Here is a 20,988-nt window from a genome sequence, read left to right as displayed (position 1 = left end):
ATAATATATATATTTACACATTTTTACGGTATGTGGGGTGGTATTTTACTAGGGTAGGTACGACCGCTTTAGTGTGAGCACTTTTATGGCTCTAACTACCATTTGTATCTGTATGAGTTTATGTCTCCGACGTGGCCGTGATAAAGGCTTTGAACTGCTTTGATTAGTAACGCCGCAGTTCCCGAACAATCAACAATACGTTTACGATTTGAATAACAATACATTGTTATAGCGAACATACTCACATAAATACAATGTAAGGTACCTGTATGGGGTTCGGGGCTTATCAGACTTACAGACTCTTTTCCACTGATTTTTTTAAGTCTCCTTCTTTTGTGACGCGCACACGCAAAAGTCACTAAACAACAGCCGACGTTGTTCAGGCCGGTTTTATTGATTTCTCCCGCCACGTCGAACGCTGTTATGGACGTGGATGAAGTCGATTGTCACGCCGTTTACCCTACTGTATATACAGTTATTATTTATAATGTATGTTTGTGTGTATATGTATATCTTAAACCAATACATCTTTATTTCTCAGGTCTACCTAGAACGGGATCTGAAGAATTTTTTTTGTAACCAGTTTACACGAGTACCCAAGTACCTGCCTTTATTATTTAAAAGTTATTACCATTATGCATAATTCCCATAACACATTATAGCTTAAGAGGACGTAACACTGGCATTTGGTGTCTCCGTCTTACAAGTGCGTAACATACCAAATTTGCACTCAGAAAATCACGTTTAGCTTCGTTAGTTAAAAAATTATAGTGAATAAATTCAAGATATATAAATACTGGAATAGGCAGATGTGTACCTAATATAGCTAAACATAATATATAAGCTAACGAAATTGATAGATTGTATAACTAGCTAATTTATAAACAATGTAAATCTTAGATCATTTTACGCATGCGTTCGCTTCAGAATGTAAAATAATTGAGACCTACGGGCTACGAGGCACCATTATCGTTTGATATTTAGGTATACCGCGTGTCTGCGAAAACAGGGTGTACTATAGTTTATATACTTAAATTACCCATATTACTCAGTAACTTGTGCACATTTTTTAATTCTGTTTACGGGATATGAAACTAGAATATTGGATCATCAATCTACCGCAGACTAAAATATGTGTTGGGTACTTAGGAAGTTATAGATATTAGTTATAGTTATAGATTATTGTAACTGAGTTAGGGTGTGTGCCTAGTTTTAGCGGACGCACGATATATTATATAATATCCACTGTAGTATTCACTTGTTTCGTGTGAATAGTGAATATGGTGTATAAATAAATATAATTTACATAAGAACATTTTTAACAGTATTAACAATGGAAATGTAATACGTATATTTGTATTGTTTGGTTGAAATATATCAAAGACTTCAAAGCAACGACTTATCCAACGACGCCTAGTAGTGTCATATTTTGGGGGCCGTTTAACAAATACAAAAAAAGTAATTCGGTGTTTTTTATTAGGTACCTATAATGAGAATTATTATTCACGATGGTGGATGGCGGTAGAAACGATATTATAATTCATAAACAGAACTGTACATTTAATGTATTCACTATTCAATATATTTGGTTTATTTTATTATTTCATAAAAGATGAAATCTAGTTTGTTATATACCACCAATATAGTACACATACTTACCTATTAAATTAGTTATGTACAACTATTATTAATATCAAACTTTGAGTGTATGTGTTAAATACGTGTAGGTACAATTTGTATTTTAAAAATTATTTAGTTTAAATCTACCAATTTCGATAGTGATTAGTCTCCAGGAGAAATTTTTTTGTGAAAGTTGATTTCATTATAAATTTATCTTTTGATTATTTTTTTAGATTTTTATTGTCAATCATACATATAGTTTTTCAACAGTATTCCGAAAATATTGTGTAGCTTTATAACAGCTGTCATATCGCTACTTTCATATATAATTTATATTTAATATTAATTTATCTAATTATATGATTTGAAAAAATTGTTTCGATAACATATTTTTGTATTTTATGAATTTTAAGAATTTTATTAATGTACAATTTTAAGCCTTATGGATGCTCTTTGAATCTTACAGATTTATTATTGAAATTTAAAATGATTTTTTTTAATTATACAAATAAGTAATAATATAACAATATAATAATATAAAATTGAAATATTATAATAGGTATATACTGTATCCGAATATTTAAAAAAAAATTGACGTTACCATTTAAAAAAAAAGTAAGTTGTATCGCGCATGCGCGTATCGAAAGTGTTAAAAATTTGAAATTTATCAGGAAAATGTATATTTAAGTACTATCTGTCATTCAGCGAAAATTCCATTTCAATACAAGGTAATCGAACTGAAATATTTAGTGGTACCTATTAGCATGAACACCCTGTATACAGATATCTTTTAATAATTGTATACTTATTTAATTAGTGATATTTTTTTAAATATTTAGTTATTATTTAGGTTAACTGCTTACATATAAATACCTAGTACCTAAACGAACACTCGTATTTTCATCTGCCTAGAACATTTTAAATCCGAAAAAAATTACTTATTTAACTTCATGCATATTGTACTTACTTGTTTTCATTTATATGAGAGGTAAAACTAAATCCTTAAGTTTTTAAACGTGGCACAAAGTTTGTTTATGAAGCCCTGAGCCTTTGATGAACCAAAAAAGTCACCATCCCTCGGAGATTCGAAAATGTCCGCTATTTTACATTCCAAGTGAAATTGTTTAGATTTTTGACATTATCTTCAAAAGTTCAAAAATATTTTCTTAACGTTCAAAGTAGTCTTTATTAAAATGTTATATTAACGAACGAATCCATTCACCCATTTAAAAATGATGCACCGCCCATACCATAAAGACTGGCGGCAAACGAACCGTATGATAAATAAAATAATACCATTATAGTACCTAAATATAATACCTAAATACCTATTATTATATTTCATACAATATTAACATCATAGAATGCTGTACAATACATACAATCAAACACAATGAACAACGCGTGTTTTAAAAAAAAAAAAAAATCAAGAACGATGGCATAAACCTATATACAATTCATGAATAATATAATAAGTAATCTGTAAAAGTAATCTGTAGAGACGGGGTTTTAAACCTGTTTTCACCCTTCACGAACCACCAAAATAAATGTCTGCGTGTTCAACGACTGTGTGTTTATTTCGGGTACCTAGTGCGTTCGTTTTTAAGTAAAAAAAATCATTCATTCGTATACGAAGGAATGTTTCGTTTTTGTTATTTTTTTCTTATATACCTACAGTATATATATTATTTTATATAATTATAATATATTTAAATGTTCTACCTACATGCGATTAAATAATGTCACTCAAACTTAATAACTGTCCAAATCACGTTCATTTCTTTGAAAAGCTAATCTTCGTACCTAAATATTAGTATTGAGTTCCATTTCCATTTTAATAAATTCTTCATAGTTATTTTTCTGTATACACCTACTCATATTATTGTCCAATATTACCTATACCATGTACTCATCAAACCCACATCATACAATTTCGGATGGAATGCGCGGGTACAACCGATGGTTATATTATGTATTAAGCTTATCGCTGTGTGAACAATAAGATAACTTATAAATCACATAGTCATCTATTTAACAGGGGTATTCAAACTGCGTAACGGCTCAGAGGGGCATCGCGAGTTTTTTGTCAGCGGGGCCGTGTCATGAAAGAGGAAAAATAGTAACAATGACAGCTTTTATTATATTATTGTTTTATTCTAAACGCATACAATATTTTATTTCTGTTTTCTATGCATAATTATTATTAAATTTTCTGTCTGATAAATTAATATTGTCATAATTCTGAGTCTTTAATATTTTAAGATTCACCAAAATGTTTGTCTATGGATTGAAAAAGTTTACCGTGATCTATTGTATTTAATAACCAACATTAAAATGTTTTAATGTTTATTCAGCAAAACCGCTTGACAACAAGTTTTTGAATTTAGGGTACCGTTCGATCAATTTTCAATCCAATACCGAACAAAATTCAACTCATTTCCCCCCGTAATCTGATGATCTGTACAGTAATCAGACTGACAGAGTGTACCCAAACTTAGGACATTCGATTGGCTAGGGGAGCGCCGACGTTAATCGTAAAAAACGATCAGATTCGTACACATCCCAGTATAATAATCTCGTATACTTTTTTTTGCATTACACGGCGATATATTACTGAAACGGTCCACGTCACTCGGTGTGAAATCGCCTCTTTTCGCGATTACAAAAATTGTAAGTATAATGTGTGTCATGTTTTATTCATGGGCGAAGACGACGTCGTATAATATGAACAAACACGTAGAAATGGTACGTATGACCTACCTATTCGGACGGAAAAAGAAAATATCATGCGCGCGTGTTGGAATAAAAGAAAAAGGATTTCCGAAAGTGCATGTGTGAACGTGTGTGTGTGTGTGTGTTTCTTTTATGAATGAATCTTTGTTTAAAATAGTATGTAGGTATTATAATTATTATTATGTATAACTGGTTTGACTACCGCCCAAACGAGTATATGGTTGTAGGGTACCTATATGCCTATGTTTTGTACTACGATTATTATACTTCTCGTGTTCAATAGGTTATAGTGTAGAAGAGCGTTATTATTATAATACGGTAGGTACCTTTAGGTAATAATATTATTATTATTATTATTATTATTATTATAATGCATAGGTACAACGTGTGTGCAACGAAAATTCTGAATGCATAATATTAATAATTTATTATTCGTTCATAACACATAATAATATTATACGAAAAACTCGTTAACGGTCGTGCTGATGATAACAATACTATAATATAAAGCCATACATAATATTATTATTATTATAACTACAGTTCTACACCGGTAATAATATTGTATGAAATCAAATTTATCTGTGGATTGTATATTTTTGGGTCTATTATACGACTGAACCGACCTTTATGATAAAGTCGTGTCATGTGTGTGACACTGGTATAAAAGTCACCGCCAATCGAGCACTATCAGCAGGGGTGAAATTGTTTGTAGGTAGGCCTATAAGAGTCATATTTGCATATTATTTTTATATTTCGACTGTTGTATATTTTATATCGTAGAGTCTACGACGTAGACGTTCAATTAAAATGAGGCATTATAATAGTGACATTTTATCAAAATCGAGTACTTATGACGAACGTTATTAATTTTAACCCTCAAAACAGTATGGTTTTCGGATCTCGACAATGCATAAATACAATTATTTATACATCAATAAGATGTAGAAAAAGTGGTATTTTTTTCACCGAACGACCACTCGTTGTTTTTTAGCGTATTTACCTACGCAATTGTGCATGGGTAAGGATTGAAAAATAAATATGTTTTAATATTATTATAGTTTTTGTAATACAATTATGATTTTGGATGGTTTCATACATTTTTTTCGTACCGTTCAACCGGCAACTGTTTTTAAATAATTATTTTTAAGAGCATTTTCCACGCAAATGATGTTGTCGCATGATTTCACTAACTATATAATATCTGGCCTCGTATTGATATGATTTGAACTACTAGTAATAACTAAAATATTCAGGTCATTAAATATTAAAAAAGTATAAATAGTTTATCATTATTTTTGCTATATTATATTATTATATCAAAACAACACACATAGATAGACATATTATATAGACACAATATGACATATTGTGCTTGCAATATTTGTTCAAAAAATTCTAAGAGATCAGGACGTGATATTCAATATTTAAATATTGTTTTAAAGTTGTTACATTAGTTTTATGCAAGTACAAATGTTATTTTTTTTTAATAAAAATATTAATTTCCCTTATATAATATTATGCAGTATTATTTACCTACAGTACCTTTACGATTTTGGACAATCATATTGTTGATTTTTATACCTGATCGTAAAACTCTCTACCTACATTACGTTTTATTATTATTTTTACACACATTTTTCTTGGGGTTTTTTTCTCAATGTATAGCCTTGTATTATTTTTAATAATAATTTAAATATTATGACGAGGGGAATACTATTCTTCCTGGAAAATTAAATTAAAATGAATACCTACTTGCCTGAAAGTAAAAAATGAATAAGTAAACATTATTGATATTTCTTTTCACTTTTCCCTTTAACATTTATTCACATTTTATTTTATAATTTGTTATTATCATAAACGATTTTTAAATTATACGTGATTACTTCAGCGTAAAAATATAATATATACTATAGTGTAGGTACGATAAAATAATTGAAAAATTGGATATTTAAACGAAAAATGTTTTTTAATCAAACAATTTTTTGTTATTTTTGTTATTATTTGTAATTCACAATACATTACTCATATAGCTCTAAAACAGTTTTCCATTATGTAAGTTATTTTTTTTTTGTACACATTGATATTTTCAAAATATTTAGATTAATTCTAGCTCTTTGAAATACTTCATTAAACTGCTAATTTTATGAAACGTTCATATTGAAATAAGTTGAAAGTTTCGATCAATAGTGGAAACGGATATAAGTTAACGTAAAAATTATTCATATCAGACTACCTTCAATGTGCTTAATATACATTATATAGGTAGTTATGATAATAATTTCTGGACGTACCCTTATTTGTGTCAAACGTTGGGTAGATTTTGGTAGACCAACCAGATGCAACGAGTGATCTCAAAGTCTCAAATATGTTTTGTTGATTAATACGTTTATACATAATAATATATAGAAATAGCAGCATAATCCCTAATAACCCCATTATTGTGCATACTCTGGAAGTCCGGATATAAATTAATTATTGTTTTCAATCCGACTGCAGGTGTATTTTATTATTATTATTATTATTATTATTATTACTATTAATAATAATATAATATTATTATCTTTGCCGGTTGGAAAATTCAAAATGAACATACGTGAATATTTTTCACACGACAACTTAGACCAACTCGTAAGCCGTTCGGTGTATTCTAGTACAAATGTAAAATAATATACAATAAGATTTAACAATGATTGATAGTATCATTGTTTTGGGGCAGTTAGATATTTCATCTTATAGCCGTTAAAGCTAACATGATGTTTAGTTATGGCGGTAATTCACATACAAAGACTAATACGGGTTCTGAAAATAAAATTCTCGATAGAAAAAGATAAAAGAGATAAAAAAAATAATAATAGATTATACTTACATCTACCGCAGGTTGGCCAACGATTCCATTACTTGAATTCACTACACGGTGTAAGCTATGCGCAAGAGATCATTATATTATTATTATTACTTTAATTTCAATAATATGACTATTATATTATGCGTTGTATTTCTAGTTAATTATATATTTTTTTCCAGGAAAGTAAACTCGTTATTTTACTTTATAGTTCATATCCAATGTACATTGTACCTTATATTATTTTATTAGTATTGTTTGTAGACATATTATTTGGTCCATATGAAATAGACAGGTAACAGAAGGTCGTTAGTTAATTGCATTCCAAAAATTCTTCAGTATAATGTTGGTGAATGCAAAGTGTTCTCAAGTTTAGTATTATATTTAGTAAAGTATACTATTGTAAATTTCGGTAAAGTATCGCCGTTTACAAGAGAATTTGTTGTGAATGCGTTAAGAACAAAGCTTGTCTACATAATATATGATCAAGTCCTTTCATAGAATGGCAGAATGTAAACTATCTATAGTTACTACTTACTACTTTTTGCTTATAAAAAAATTCCAACTATTTTTTTAAAATAAAATTATGCATATTATATAATGACATAGAAGTCCCGTCGTGAAATAACAACTATTGCATACTAGTATGTAACTTAATATGCATTTTATTTTAGCTGGGACTATTAAGTCCAGTCACTCCACAAAGACGAAAGTGTTAATTTTATTAATGTCGTTTGATTTGCAATAATTACACTTTAGAAATACGTAATATTACCTAATATAATTTTTGTAATTTTTACCTGTTATTTTTGGGACGGAATTTTTGGGAACACGACTTGCGTCCTAATATTCCAATCAGGGGACAAGTTGCATTTCCAAAAATGACCAAAAAAAAAATTTATTATACCTAGGTTATTTACTGCTACTTATAAGGGATATATTTTGTATAAATTGTGTTATTAAAAATACTTAGTTAGTGCCCATTAAAAATATTAATAAATCTATATATTGTCATGAAAATATGATTTTTTATGTATAATAATTATAAAGTTATCCTGAATTTGTCATCTAAACTCAGTGGCTATACAAAATGTAATGTACAAAAGATAATTTTTTAACATTAGCAAAAATACACAACATAATTTAATATTTTTTTTTAAACTCTATATTGGGTATTTTTTCCATTTTTATTTTTTTCAAATATTATTAATAATATTTTAAATAATTCGTTTTTTTATCGTCACGAATCCATTAAGACAGTTTGTAATTAAATTATTAAGCTTTATTAATTAAATAATTAAACCACTTTAATTTATTCGATAATATATTCCATAAACAGAATATGTAACAAAATCATTAAATTAGTAGGTACTTACTCCAAATTCCTGGGACGCAAATAACTTGTTAAATAAAATTTACCTATCTGAAAAAAATGTATTATCTGGGACACAACTATTTTGTATATAAATTTACATGTAGTAATTTATAGCACCTTTAAGTGTAAATTACAACACTCTTGTTTCTAAAATTGTATTGTCGTAATATAACTATAGTTAGAGCTTAAATCGTTGAGGTACCTACACGATTTCTAACAAAACGGATCTCGTTGGGTATTGAGAGATAATATCTTCGAATTTTAATATCGTTATTGTATTTCATTTGTAATAAAGGCATTATTATGACAGTAGAAATATACACATTTTGATAATGGTCTGGTAACATAGTCACGGTATATTATATATATATACATATTATTTGTATGTGAATACAAGTATATTTTTATTTAATCATGCATTTATTTAAATTCTGGTTTTTGGAATTCTTCAACATACTTAAAGACCGCATGTTTTAAAATTCCTGAGAATTCTTATGCTACATGTAGGGAGAGCACTGCTCAGTGCCTGATCTACAAATTATGTAACCCGGGGCACAACATAATATTAGCACCCCTAAAAGTTATCAATAAAAAATGTATGTGTCAATTAAAACGTAATAAAAATTATGAGTTTAAAATTTGAAATTTGCATCTCTCTATGATTAGCGCCCGGGGCACGGGCCCCGGATCGCCCTCCTCTAGATCCGGTATTGGCCCTGCTCCGATACAAACTTCTGTTATTCACATTGGAACCCCTCTTTTTTACTAAAATTATTAAGCGGACAATACTTTTATTTATAATTTTGATGTGCATAATCCAAAATTTAAATGAGTTGTTTTTCAGTCATTTAAATATTTGTAGTATGGATAATAATCCTTAAAAATGGTTTTACCAAAAATATAAAATAGATGTAATATCGGGTCCAGTATTTACGATGTTTGAACCATTATAAAATATTGAAATTATTAATATTCATTATTCATAGATTAATATAAATTACTAAAACTTTATTAAAATCATAATAGCCTCCATATCTTGCTACTCAATATCCTAGATCTATCATCTCTAGTACACAAAGATGTAACTCAAAAATTACTTATTTAAATTTTAATTATGATACGTCAACATTTTCCAACAAATGAATTGCTAAATAATGTACAGTAAAAGTGAGGGGGGCTGTCATTTGAAAAAATAGAAGTTTGTACATCCACAGCACACTCTATAAGTAGTTCAGAAATCTTAAGAATTCGAAAATATAGTCCATTTAATAATTCCAAAAATTAGATTTTGAATAACTGAATTATTGAAGAAGAATTGGTCAACCCATTCAAAAGCAGTGTGCATGGTTGCTAAATCACCATGTATATTATGTAGTAAATTTGTATTTAGTTGTACTAGTAACCATTTTACTTACTTAGCCTTTGTTAATAATGATGATTAGACTATAGATACGATATTAAAAAGTAAACATCCAACTCCTTATATCGTTGAGGTTAGCAGGTTGCCCATATATTATAATCGGGTAGGTAAACATCAGGGCATCGACGCAGACAGTTTTACTAAAATTGAAACGATTCGTACATTTAATCGATTAATTTCTGCACTTCTTACTTTGCTTAAAATCTTCAAGGATGTTACAAAAAAAATACAAACAAATAGACAATATTAATACCTATATACCTACATTATACATATTTTAAATATTTACTAATGCGATTATATTATGATTACATTTTGACTTTTATAAATAATTATAAGTCTAAGTTATAATATCAGTTTAGTATTAAAAACAAATACATTCATATGTATTGCATCATACCATGCTAAATATATACAACAATTATAATTTAGTAATTTATCAGAAGTATTGTTGCATTTGGGCAATTTTTTTTGGCTTGTTTTATTTTTGCTTTAGAAATAGAATACATTAACTGTATGAAATTTATATAATTTTTATAGCATATAATGCTTATCACAGTAATTTAGTTTAAATCAATTGGAAATGGACACAAATTTCATATATTTTTAAAATAAACTAATTTAAAGTTTACTTTTAAAATGTTCACAAATTTGATTTTAAGACATCCATTGCATACACTTATTTATTCATACTGATTTGAATAAATACTATGCATATTTAGTAAATTCTACGAAGTAAAATTGTTTTCACAACAGAACACTGTTTTCATTATAACAAACTAACAGTTACTGAATAGGAGTACATAAAATTGAAAAAGTCAGAATCCAGTATGAACACAATTAAAACTGTATGACATTATTATTTTTTTTTTATATAAATTACGTGAAAAAAATAAGCACAATATACTTTAATTTTATACGTATTATATATTAATACAAAAAAACTACGATTACACCATAACAGTTAAAATAACAAAATTCATATTTGTAAATACTATTATATAGTTGGTGTTTGTGTTTTTTATGAGTGTTATGCACATCAATACCTCCGTGTCAACAGTTTGTAATATAATGCTCAAAATATTATTCCTGGTATTCTGTAATCCGTATAAAATAGCAATTATAATGGATTAGGATGAAGGGACACTTAATTCTATAAATCATAGTTAAGGAAAGTAGGTATAACATATTTTATCAAAATAAATAGTGGAATTAGTGGCAACCTCTCAAAATGTATCGACCCATGTAGATTTCCCACCCGTCCACTATGACTCTAAAATCACCGTTGAATTGGGATGTTAACATCATCATCATAATAATAATAAACTTATAGTATACGCTAATAATAATTACACGTTTTGCACGCGCACATCATAATTCATCATTTTAAACATAATTCTATACAGGCGCACATCACTTATTTTGTGTTGTATAATAATATAACGCACTCTGTATAAACCTATTCGGAAGTCGTGTCACTGCGTGTTTTGTGTAAACTGAGCGGCCCCTACTCTTTTCCTGGTCCTATATATTATGCGTGTACGGATCATTGACCGGAGTTATAGTGTTTGTTATGTTAGGTTTACACGTGTGCCAGTGCCTTACACGTGGACCATTATTAAAATTTATTACACGCACATTCCTGCAGCTGGTTGTCTGACCGGTTATAATATTATAATATATAGTATTATGAGTATGTGTACACAAAGTACTATTCTGAGTATTTTAATATTATATAATATATTAAAAAAAATGATTAACATAATACATTTATGTTGGATGATGAAATTAAGTCGATTCAAAAAACAAAAAGTTATCGATTCATAACATGAGATAGGACTTCTCGGGTTTGCTGATAAGATGAACATCCGGTGCGTACTGCGTGTATAATATTACAATATAAATTATAATATTATGATACCTACGTTATAGCTGTTTGGAAAAACACTTTTAAATATTAATCGTTTGAAACGAATAGCCACAAGCCTCTATAATAGCCCAAATGTTAAATTGTGTGTTTTAAGGGTATGAGTGGCGAATTCCCCCTTATATTATAAGCAGTAGGTTAATCCCCAAACTACAAAAAAAAATATATAATTTTCAACAAATTTTTTTTAATTCCTTGAAATATGCAAAGTTAAATAAAATTGTGTAATGTATTTTTAAATTAAAATTACCTACATTGCTTGTATACAAGTCGTCTATAATATATTATTAACATACTGACTTAACATTACGTCGCTATACGTCTTAATAAAATTATAACGTGTCAAATTAATGTACCAAGACCTAATATAGGAAAATTAAAATTGACCGTAATATAAAATGAAAAAGTAAAATTCAAATCCGTTTTTAAAAATTTCTGATTACTTTCATGGGAAAAGTTAAACTATATTTGAATACTTGTCCTAAATATTTTCTTGTGCAGCTTCTTCAAAATCAATTATTTTGAATATGAAAAAAAGGGAAACCTTTAGACCTTTAGTCCTTTAGTATCCAAGAATTAACGTTTAGTAACTGTAGTAAGGACTACGACAGAAGAAACAAAAAAATAACCACTATATTTTACATTGAACAGATTATATTAATTTAAGTAGTATTTAGTTAGTTTACATTATGCAGGAGATTGTTGGTACATATTATATAGCATAACGATGTGCACACTGCTCTTGTGTTTAGAAGTATTGGTAGCTAAGTTACGCGTTAGTAAGACGAAGACAACACATTTGAGTATGAAGTCCTTTAAAAACATACCTATAAAAATAGATACGTTTTTATTTTTTAATAAGACATTTAAAGCTATGTGCAATGGGATGCGTGTAGATTCTACCGATATTCAGATATGGTAGGGTAAATCCAAATTTGTGTTTTTATTCACAGTTATATACATTTAAATATATAATTTACTTATATAACATTTATACAATAATAATGATTAGATTAAAACTAAAAATGAAAATATAATTAGGTTTAAGTTGGGAAAACATGTCATGATTTTGACATTGAATGCGTTCCATAATTTCATTTAGTCCTTAAATTGGGAAGAAAATATGACATTATAATCAAATTAAGTCTTAACTTAAAATTTAAAATAAAAAAAATTTGGCAAAAACTCATATTGATGGAGTTTATACGTTTATATTACAGATCAAAAGTTAGTGCCAATGTAATTTACATATTTATAAAGTAGAATTCACATATAAAAATATGCGATCGGTAGAGTTTACAAATTACAACCATCAATAGAAAGACCGAGTTTAAACCTTTTCCTTTTGTCCTCTCTTGTACAAATGGGTTTAGGGAAGGCATGTACTGCGCGCGTTTCATTGTATTTATATTAATCTCATGTCTATAATTATTGTCCAGATAACTGCACAACAATTTTATCAACTGTATATAATGGACCTGACCGAGACCAACCTTATAATCGAATCGATGTCACACATAATTTGGCCAGTCGTCAATCAACGTTCCATTGCGCGTTCGAGCAAATAATAATTATAATATTAAATCGAGGGACGACCTCAACGACGACCACGGCGCGACGCTCGGTATATAGTATAATTACAGGAAATCGGTACGTGTGTGTGCTTATATAATATGTATGGATGGTATTACTCGGGGCAGGTTTAATTTCATCCCCTGATCGACAATAATTATTATTGTTGACAATTTTGCACCCATCAGCCCATCGATTTCCATTACAGCAATAATAATATTATGCTTAGGTACCTATCGTTTAATCGGTCTTTGTCATTTCGCTATAATTTCCATCACGCACCGGTGACGATCGAGATAACGTCCAAAATAATTAAATTCTCGTTTCCCTATATACCTATTGAAACTACGTCAATAATGGTAAAAAAATAAACGTCCGTGTTTTTTTGACGGACGTACCTATAGTATATCCTCTCGCGTGGGTGCCTGCTTAATAATATAAACTTATACTACCTATAAAATAGTTTCGTTTTGGTCGAGAAATAGTTGCCGGGGAAAGGAAATCGCTTGAAAAATTACTAGCCTGTAAGTTTTTGTCGTGAAGGGTTTGTAAATCATGTACAATATATGTTTTAATATTATATACCATGAACAAAATTAGTATATACTGCAGGTCGCATACGACATCATACAACATTTTTTTATCGCAATGTACCTATATCACATAATTCGCATAATCCTATAGGATAACATATTTATGTTATTTTTATGATATTTTAATAAAAGAAATACATTGGTACCTACTATAGTATATAATTTATTATTGTGTGATAAAGGCGAGAAGTGAGCTATTTCTGCAGTCACGAGTATCTGACATTATACCTTCCCACACGAGCCACACATAGGTTCCTAACATTTTTGTTGTCGCTCTTCTATGTAAATTACGGTAACCTATAATGGAAAGTTCATTCTGTTCGTTCTGTATCCACTCGGTATCTATATTTGACAAATTTTTTCATAGCACAGTACGTATTCCACCTACCCACTAGTGACTAGTAGGTATAGGTAGTAGTACCTATATGATATAGTAGAGTAATTAGATAAATCGTACCGATACGTAAGATGCGTTTATATCAATCTCAAATCAGGTTACTAATAATGACTTTTAGTATTAATTAAATACTGTCTGCTGGATGTAAAATAGTCATTTTCTAACGCTTCAATCGACATTGAAAATTAAACTTCCTGTGCAGGCGTAACAAAAAATTATTATTATATTATTATGCTCCTCTTCATTATTATATTTATCATTCCATTAACAAACGTTTTAACTAGTATTAAAATGGTGTTAAACCAAATTCATAACATTACATAACATATAGGTATCCAATATACTTATACGCAAATAAGCTGATATTTCACAATACTTGAATTTTCTCCTCAGAACCCGGGGGGCTTCTTGAGTAAAAAAAAGTAATAATAATGATTTTAGGGGCAACTTGGGTCATCCGGTACCTGTAAATTGCCTATAATATTTACAGGTACCTATAATACGAATATGACAATGTCTATACTGGTTACAAGAGTTATGATTTTCCCATTAACGATTGTAACTGAACACACATTATATTATGAAAGCCATTGAGAAAAATTAAAAAACCAGATGCATAATATAATATATGTATTATTATACGTGTGTGTGACGAAGAGTAATAACTATTCTCCGTTCGCTTAGAGAATGTAGTTGCTTTGCGCATACGACCGAGAGCGTGGGGATCGTACACATTAAACATTTGTAGGGGTATTTTTTTTTAACTTTTTCATTATGTGGATAGAAGTAGTGAGTATAGTGAGATAATGTATATTTCGTATATACATAATACACATTATACTTCTTTCAACGGTCGGATGAATGCGAAGTTGTCTTGGTCGGTGGAATATTTCATTAGTATAATGAACTTTATATATTATATTATAATGATTAATACGGCGTTCAAGAGACTCGTATCTGGACAAATATTGTTAACCCGACGATTGTACCAATGGTTTTCGGGAAATCGTCATCTGTGCAGATGTCGGATAATGCGTATGGCGAGCGAAATATTAGGTGTGGTAGAACACCATTTGGTTAAGTATCTGGTATATAATGTAAAAAACAAAACAAATTAATACAAAATACATAAAGAATAGCACTTCCCTTCGCACATTTTTAAATTAAATTTTCATTCGAGGGTTATTTTTTATCTGATGGATATTGGTTCAACCGGTATTGCTGGTGTAAATATACGACCAGCTATGTTGTTTGAATATTAAAATTAAATTAATATTATTAATGCTATCTATGGGGCTTTAGAGTGATGATCGGCAATCCTTCTAAAGCATATACATTTTGTTAAATAAATTAAACATTTTAATAACATACACTTTTCGTTATTTATCGAGATACCCGAGTGGTTAAAAATTGTAAAATAATAACGAAAGATTTTTATTACAATGTTATACACTTAGTATAATATGTAAACAAAAACTTTACTCCCTCTGAATATAATAGCCCGCTGATGTATTAATAAATATTTAGAACCGTAGTCGAAGTTACCTCACCCAATCTCAAAATTAATATTATATTGTACCTATAATATAATATTATTATATACAATGTTATTCTCCCAGAATTTTTTTTTATCCGATATTATACGATTTTTTTATATTTTTTTACTTTGTAGGGGAAAATATTTGAATAATATAGAAATAAAGACCGTGTTCTTAAAAATGTATACAATTTCAAATAAGGTTATAATATAGCATATTATGACTAAACGAGATATTTTTAAAACTTCGATTAGGTATATTAGGTTGGGTCGGGTTAGTAAAAAATATAAGGATTTTTAAATATGTAAAACATCGTTTTGCCTGTGAAAAAAGAACATTTGGAAAAAAATCTATTTTCCACAATAATTAAGTCCATCATAGCACACTACGCATAATACTACTTATAATAAATAATAATCATAATAAAATATTTTAATAATTTGTAGATAGGTACCCATAAAAATATAATATTTAATGAGGCGGTGATTTATAAAAGTTAAAAAAAAAGTTTAAAGAGCGTTCCGCAAGTCTTATAGTATAGTTATAGTAATTATTGTATTAATAATCGACTAATATAATGTACTTACCTACCAGTAATAATGTTACTACTATATTTCAAACTCTAAGACAATAAATTGTTGATATTAGGTACCTCACATACACGTTTCGTATGTAGACTCCGTTAAAATTAAATTATATACATATTATGAGTATTAACAATTGTCTATTGAGTAAATATATAATTACACGTAGGTACATAATATTGACACGAGAAACCAAAGCGGTTTGGTTACAATCACGGTTATCTACTCTACCGATGGTTACAATTATAGGTAAACAAATATGAAATTGTTCCCATGTTGGAAGTTTACGAAACGAAATTAGAATTCCTATATTAACATAAATATGTTTATGGGCTGGATATTTTTGTTAACAAAAACGTATTTATGATTCATAGATTTTTCTTGTCGAGTAAAAATATAGATTAGCGTGTTATGGTTAGGTTTACCTATTCTTGTATAAAAATGTTTAATATATTATTATTAGGAATACTATTATACTAGGTGCTCTGTCTCCCCCAGCCCCCCCTCACGGACTTCGAACATGAAATAAATCATCGCTTCGCTCAAGTGTCGATGATACGTTATAACCGTGTTACAGTAAGAAATTCAAATGAAATATCAAACAATATGTCGGTTACGCAACTACCTACCTATAACATGAAAAATAAATATAATAAAATAAATCTTGATGTCATTATGTTTGGTTTGTATTTTAAATCCAGTTCTGGGTCTACAACTAGATAATATATCGGGTCATCGTACGTCTGTCCCCTCCAAATATAAAATATTTTGTGTAAAACTGAACACTTGACTCAAATATTATGTCACCAAAGGTCTTATCAGTATTATCAAGCACGATTGGGGATCATTGATGCTTCATCCCATCAGCAAAATAATCTTGCCACTTGTAGTTGTTTATTCAATTTCTTTATCTGGTTCTAAGTTTGTGTACCGGTGTTGTGGCAACTACGTAATATTTGCATTATACATGAATGAGCATGACGCCACAAAATAAAGAAAGTGACAGAAAATTATTTTACTTAACAGAAGTATATTATTATTATTTATTGATATATTTATCGTAAACAAATTAATAAAATTAAATACTCATACCTATGTATTATTATTATTATGCTTATATACTTGGGGGCTTTCCGCATATAATGCCGAACCCCCTTGTAATCTTCGCCCCGGCTGTTCAACGGTCACCCCCCGTCACATTTTGAAATTTGATATATATAATTTGAAATATTGAAAAATAAAAATATGTACAACACTTTTTATATAATTTCTTGTATACTTATTATTGTATTGCTATATTTATTTCATCGAACTCGCTGTAATATGACATTACGCAGAGGCATGTCATAATAATTATAACTATTATCATTATTATAATTTATTATATGACGTGCGTCAATAACGGCTCAATTTTTTTCTTTATTTACAGGAACGCAGAGGAGGTGAGGCGCGAGGACAACGAGCTGCAAGGCGTGTCACAGCACGTCATCACCGTTGACGGCGAAGCGGTGACGTCCGTCAACGGAAAACTGTTGGCCGGACACACGGTCGGCCGGGACGCGGGTGACGACATGGACCAGGTGTCCGTCTGCTCGTGCACGTGCGTGGGACCAGTGCAGTACGACTACAACCGGGACATACGGCCGGCGGAAAGGGCGGCCGCGAACGCAGCGGCTGCGGCCGCCGTGGTCTACAACAGTCCGCCGACCGAACAGCCCCTGCTGTCCATGAAGCGGGTGTCCATATAAAGGACAGGGGCGGGGGTGGAGATTGAGGGTGGCTTTGGTGAAAGGTATAACCATATTATTTTATATCGTACGGGCTGGGTCGGTGTGGCAGCGTGATGTATGAGATTGTATAGGGACATATTATTGTTATTATTATTTATTTATTTTTTTGATATTCACTCTCACCCCCACGAAATATAATATGGCCCCAAGTCTATGCCGTTGCACGTTCTGTCCAAAATACAGGCGCAGGCAGATTTAACAGCTGTACAGCTGTCAAAAGTCTTCGTCCGATTTCAAAAATGAATATTTATTTAAGAAATCAAGATGTTAGGATGAATAATTGATTTATAGTAAATAATCGAGTTTCAATAAAGTGTTAATTATTCAATATTATGATCTCACTGGTTATAGGTTACGTACACATACATGATAAAGTTTTTTTCTCGTACCTCTATCTCGGCACTAACCGACAACAGTTCACCAATCATTACAAACGCTCATATAGTGATGATAATCGACCACAAAAATAAAATAAAAAGTTAACGAAATAACCTCAACTGTCTAATCAATAATCATAAATAATGGTATAAAGGTGATGTCTACCTCCGACTTGTGTTTACTGAGGTGTAGTCGGATGAAGACTTTTGAATCACTCTGTACAATTATACTTGAATATACAGATAATATTATAGATATCATAGCATATATTATATTATAGTTATTCTATATTAATAATCGTACACATTTTACTGTCATATAGGTGATACGGTTTAAATCTTTACGATCTACGGATACTCAAGCAATTCGCCTTGCCCTTGTTTAACACTAAAATTCGCATATTAAATAAATTATTTTATATTACTTACGAAGTTTGAGAGGTATCGTTTACATATTTCGAGGCTCAGTTTTGTCTCCATCCTGCAAGTTAACTGCAATACACATAATAAGATACGACAGTTACCAAAATTATGATTGAAGTGTATGGAATTGTTCACCAACGCTTTCGACGGGTTTGAAAATGGAAATTTCAACGATTTTTTATAACTAATAAAAATCAAAAATTATTATGTAGGTAACAAAATTACACCTAAACTGACGATGACACAGACCGGTTATTTCATACTGCTAGATTCTTCTAATGTGATTTTGACGCGGTTACGATTTAATGACGCGAATAGATTAAGTTAGATATTGGACCGGTTGTGCAACAGCGGCACACTACTTTTCTCCAACGTATTATAAAACATTAATATTGTTAAATATTGTAAAATTCCTATCTATGTCCGTTTTTTTTTTTGTTTTTTTTTTTCAAATAACTCTTTTGTTTGTGCGCTGCGCTGTATTTTGTAGTACGGTATTTCATTATCTAAATAATACAAAAATTAATTGTAAATGTGTAACTTGCATTTTACTTTTTTAAACCGCTATCGAACGCCATAATAGCCATCTTCCGTAGGTACCAATGTATATTTACAGTACAAATTCAGGAGTATCTATTATAAACGTCCTCTTTGGAATAGTTTATGTTAAAAATTATTTGTCTGTGGAGGCTATAGTGTCATAATATGGTGTTCGGCAGTACACTGCTTAGCACTTAATATTATTTAAAAACGATTTTCGTACATATGACGACGGTCCCTGTTTAAGACATCTAAATATCGTATAAGTATTTTTAAACTTTCCCATATTTTGATGTCATTTTCCCGACTTTAATACAGCGTATTATAATATTATTTGGGTGGTCACGACGACGGTGACGACTTTACATGTGGGCAATTCCAAATTAACCACATTCGATTTTATCCAATAATTACAATTCCGTATAAAATGTAGCCGGCCTAAAATAAATCAATCTCGTATATTACCGACCTATTTACATTTTTGTTTTACATTTTAACCGAACATAGTAATTTTATGATAATTTATTAAATAGAATAATATGAAAACATAAAGATGTTAAAACGAAAAATCATTATTTATTGTTTATAAGTTGTAAATTGTAACAAACGACATAATATTAATAGTATTATGTGTAGATTTTGTATTTTTTTTTTTTTATGTTTTCAAGTTTTTGTTGTTAATATAATATGATTATTAATTATTATAACAGACTGTTTTGATTATATTATATTCTCGGATGTCACGTTTTTCTTCTCCTAATTTTAACCGTTTCCTACCGTATATACCGTTTCCTCTGCATATTTTGAATCGTATTATATATATTTATACATATCTACAGGTTAATGTCATGAAGTCATGGCAAATGCATAAAACTTGATTTATCATCGGTGTTCAACATTTATTGGGGGGATAACCTCATAGCTAGCACACTCTGACCAAATCAACCGACACTCAATTTCGAAAAAACTATGCATAGGTATCATAATATAATATTATTACAATATTATTACCAGCGACGTGTTGTGTGGCTAGGTAACAATAACAGATAATATCTGATAACCGGACCTGTGACTATTATAGTTAATGCACTAGCTAAACGAGTTATAAAAACGACTTATGGCTTAGGTAACGTCATACGCCTATAAAGGTGCTGATATAATACTTAATATATAGTTATATTGTATTACGTGACCGGTTCACTACGTAATATTAATACTATATCCAACTTCCGTCTGATTATAAAATATTTAGAC

At 29.7% G+C, this 20,988-nt stretch overlaps 1 protein-coding gene across 3 annotated transcripts in view; it reads left to right on the top strand.

The window, feature by feature from the left end:
• Positions 1-20,438, top strand: part of LOC132934951 (two pore potassium channel protein sup-9-like) — a 96,192-nt gene extending 75,754 nt beyond the window's left edge. For all 3 annotated transcript variants that reach the window (XM_061001387.1, XM_061001386.1, XM_061001385.1), the window contains one exon: positions 18,034-20,438. In XM_061001387.1, the coding sequence (XP_060857370.1) occupies positions 18,034-18,352 (319 nt within the window). In that variant the 3' untranslated portion in view covers positions 18,353-20,438. The remainder of the gene's footprint in view (positions 1-18,033) is intronic.
• The last annotated feature ends 550 nt before the right edge of the window (positions 20,439-20,988 follow it).

Source organism: Metopolophium dirhodum, chromosome 1, assembly GCF_019925205.1.
Source record: "Metopolophium dirhodum isolate CAU chromosome 1, ASM1992520v1, whole genome shotgun sequence".
NCBI classification, from domain to species: domain Eukaryota; kingdom Metazoa; phylum Arthropoda; class Insecta; order Hemiptera; family Aphididae; genus Metopolophium; species Metopolophium dirhodum.
Note: the sequence above shows the minus strand (reverse complement) of the source record. Positions and strands in the feature narration are given on the sequence as shown.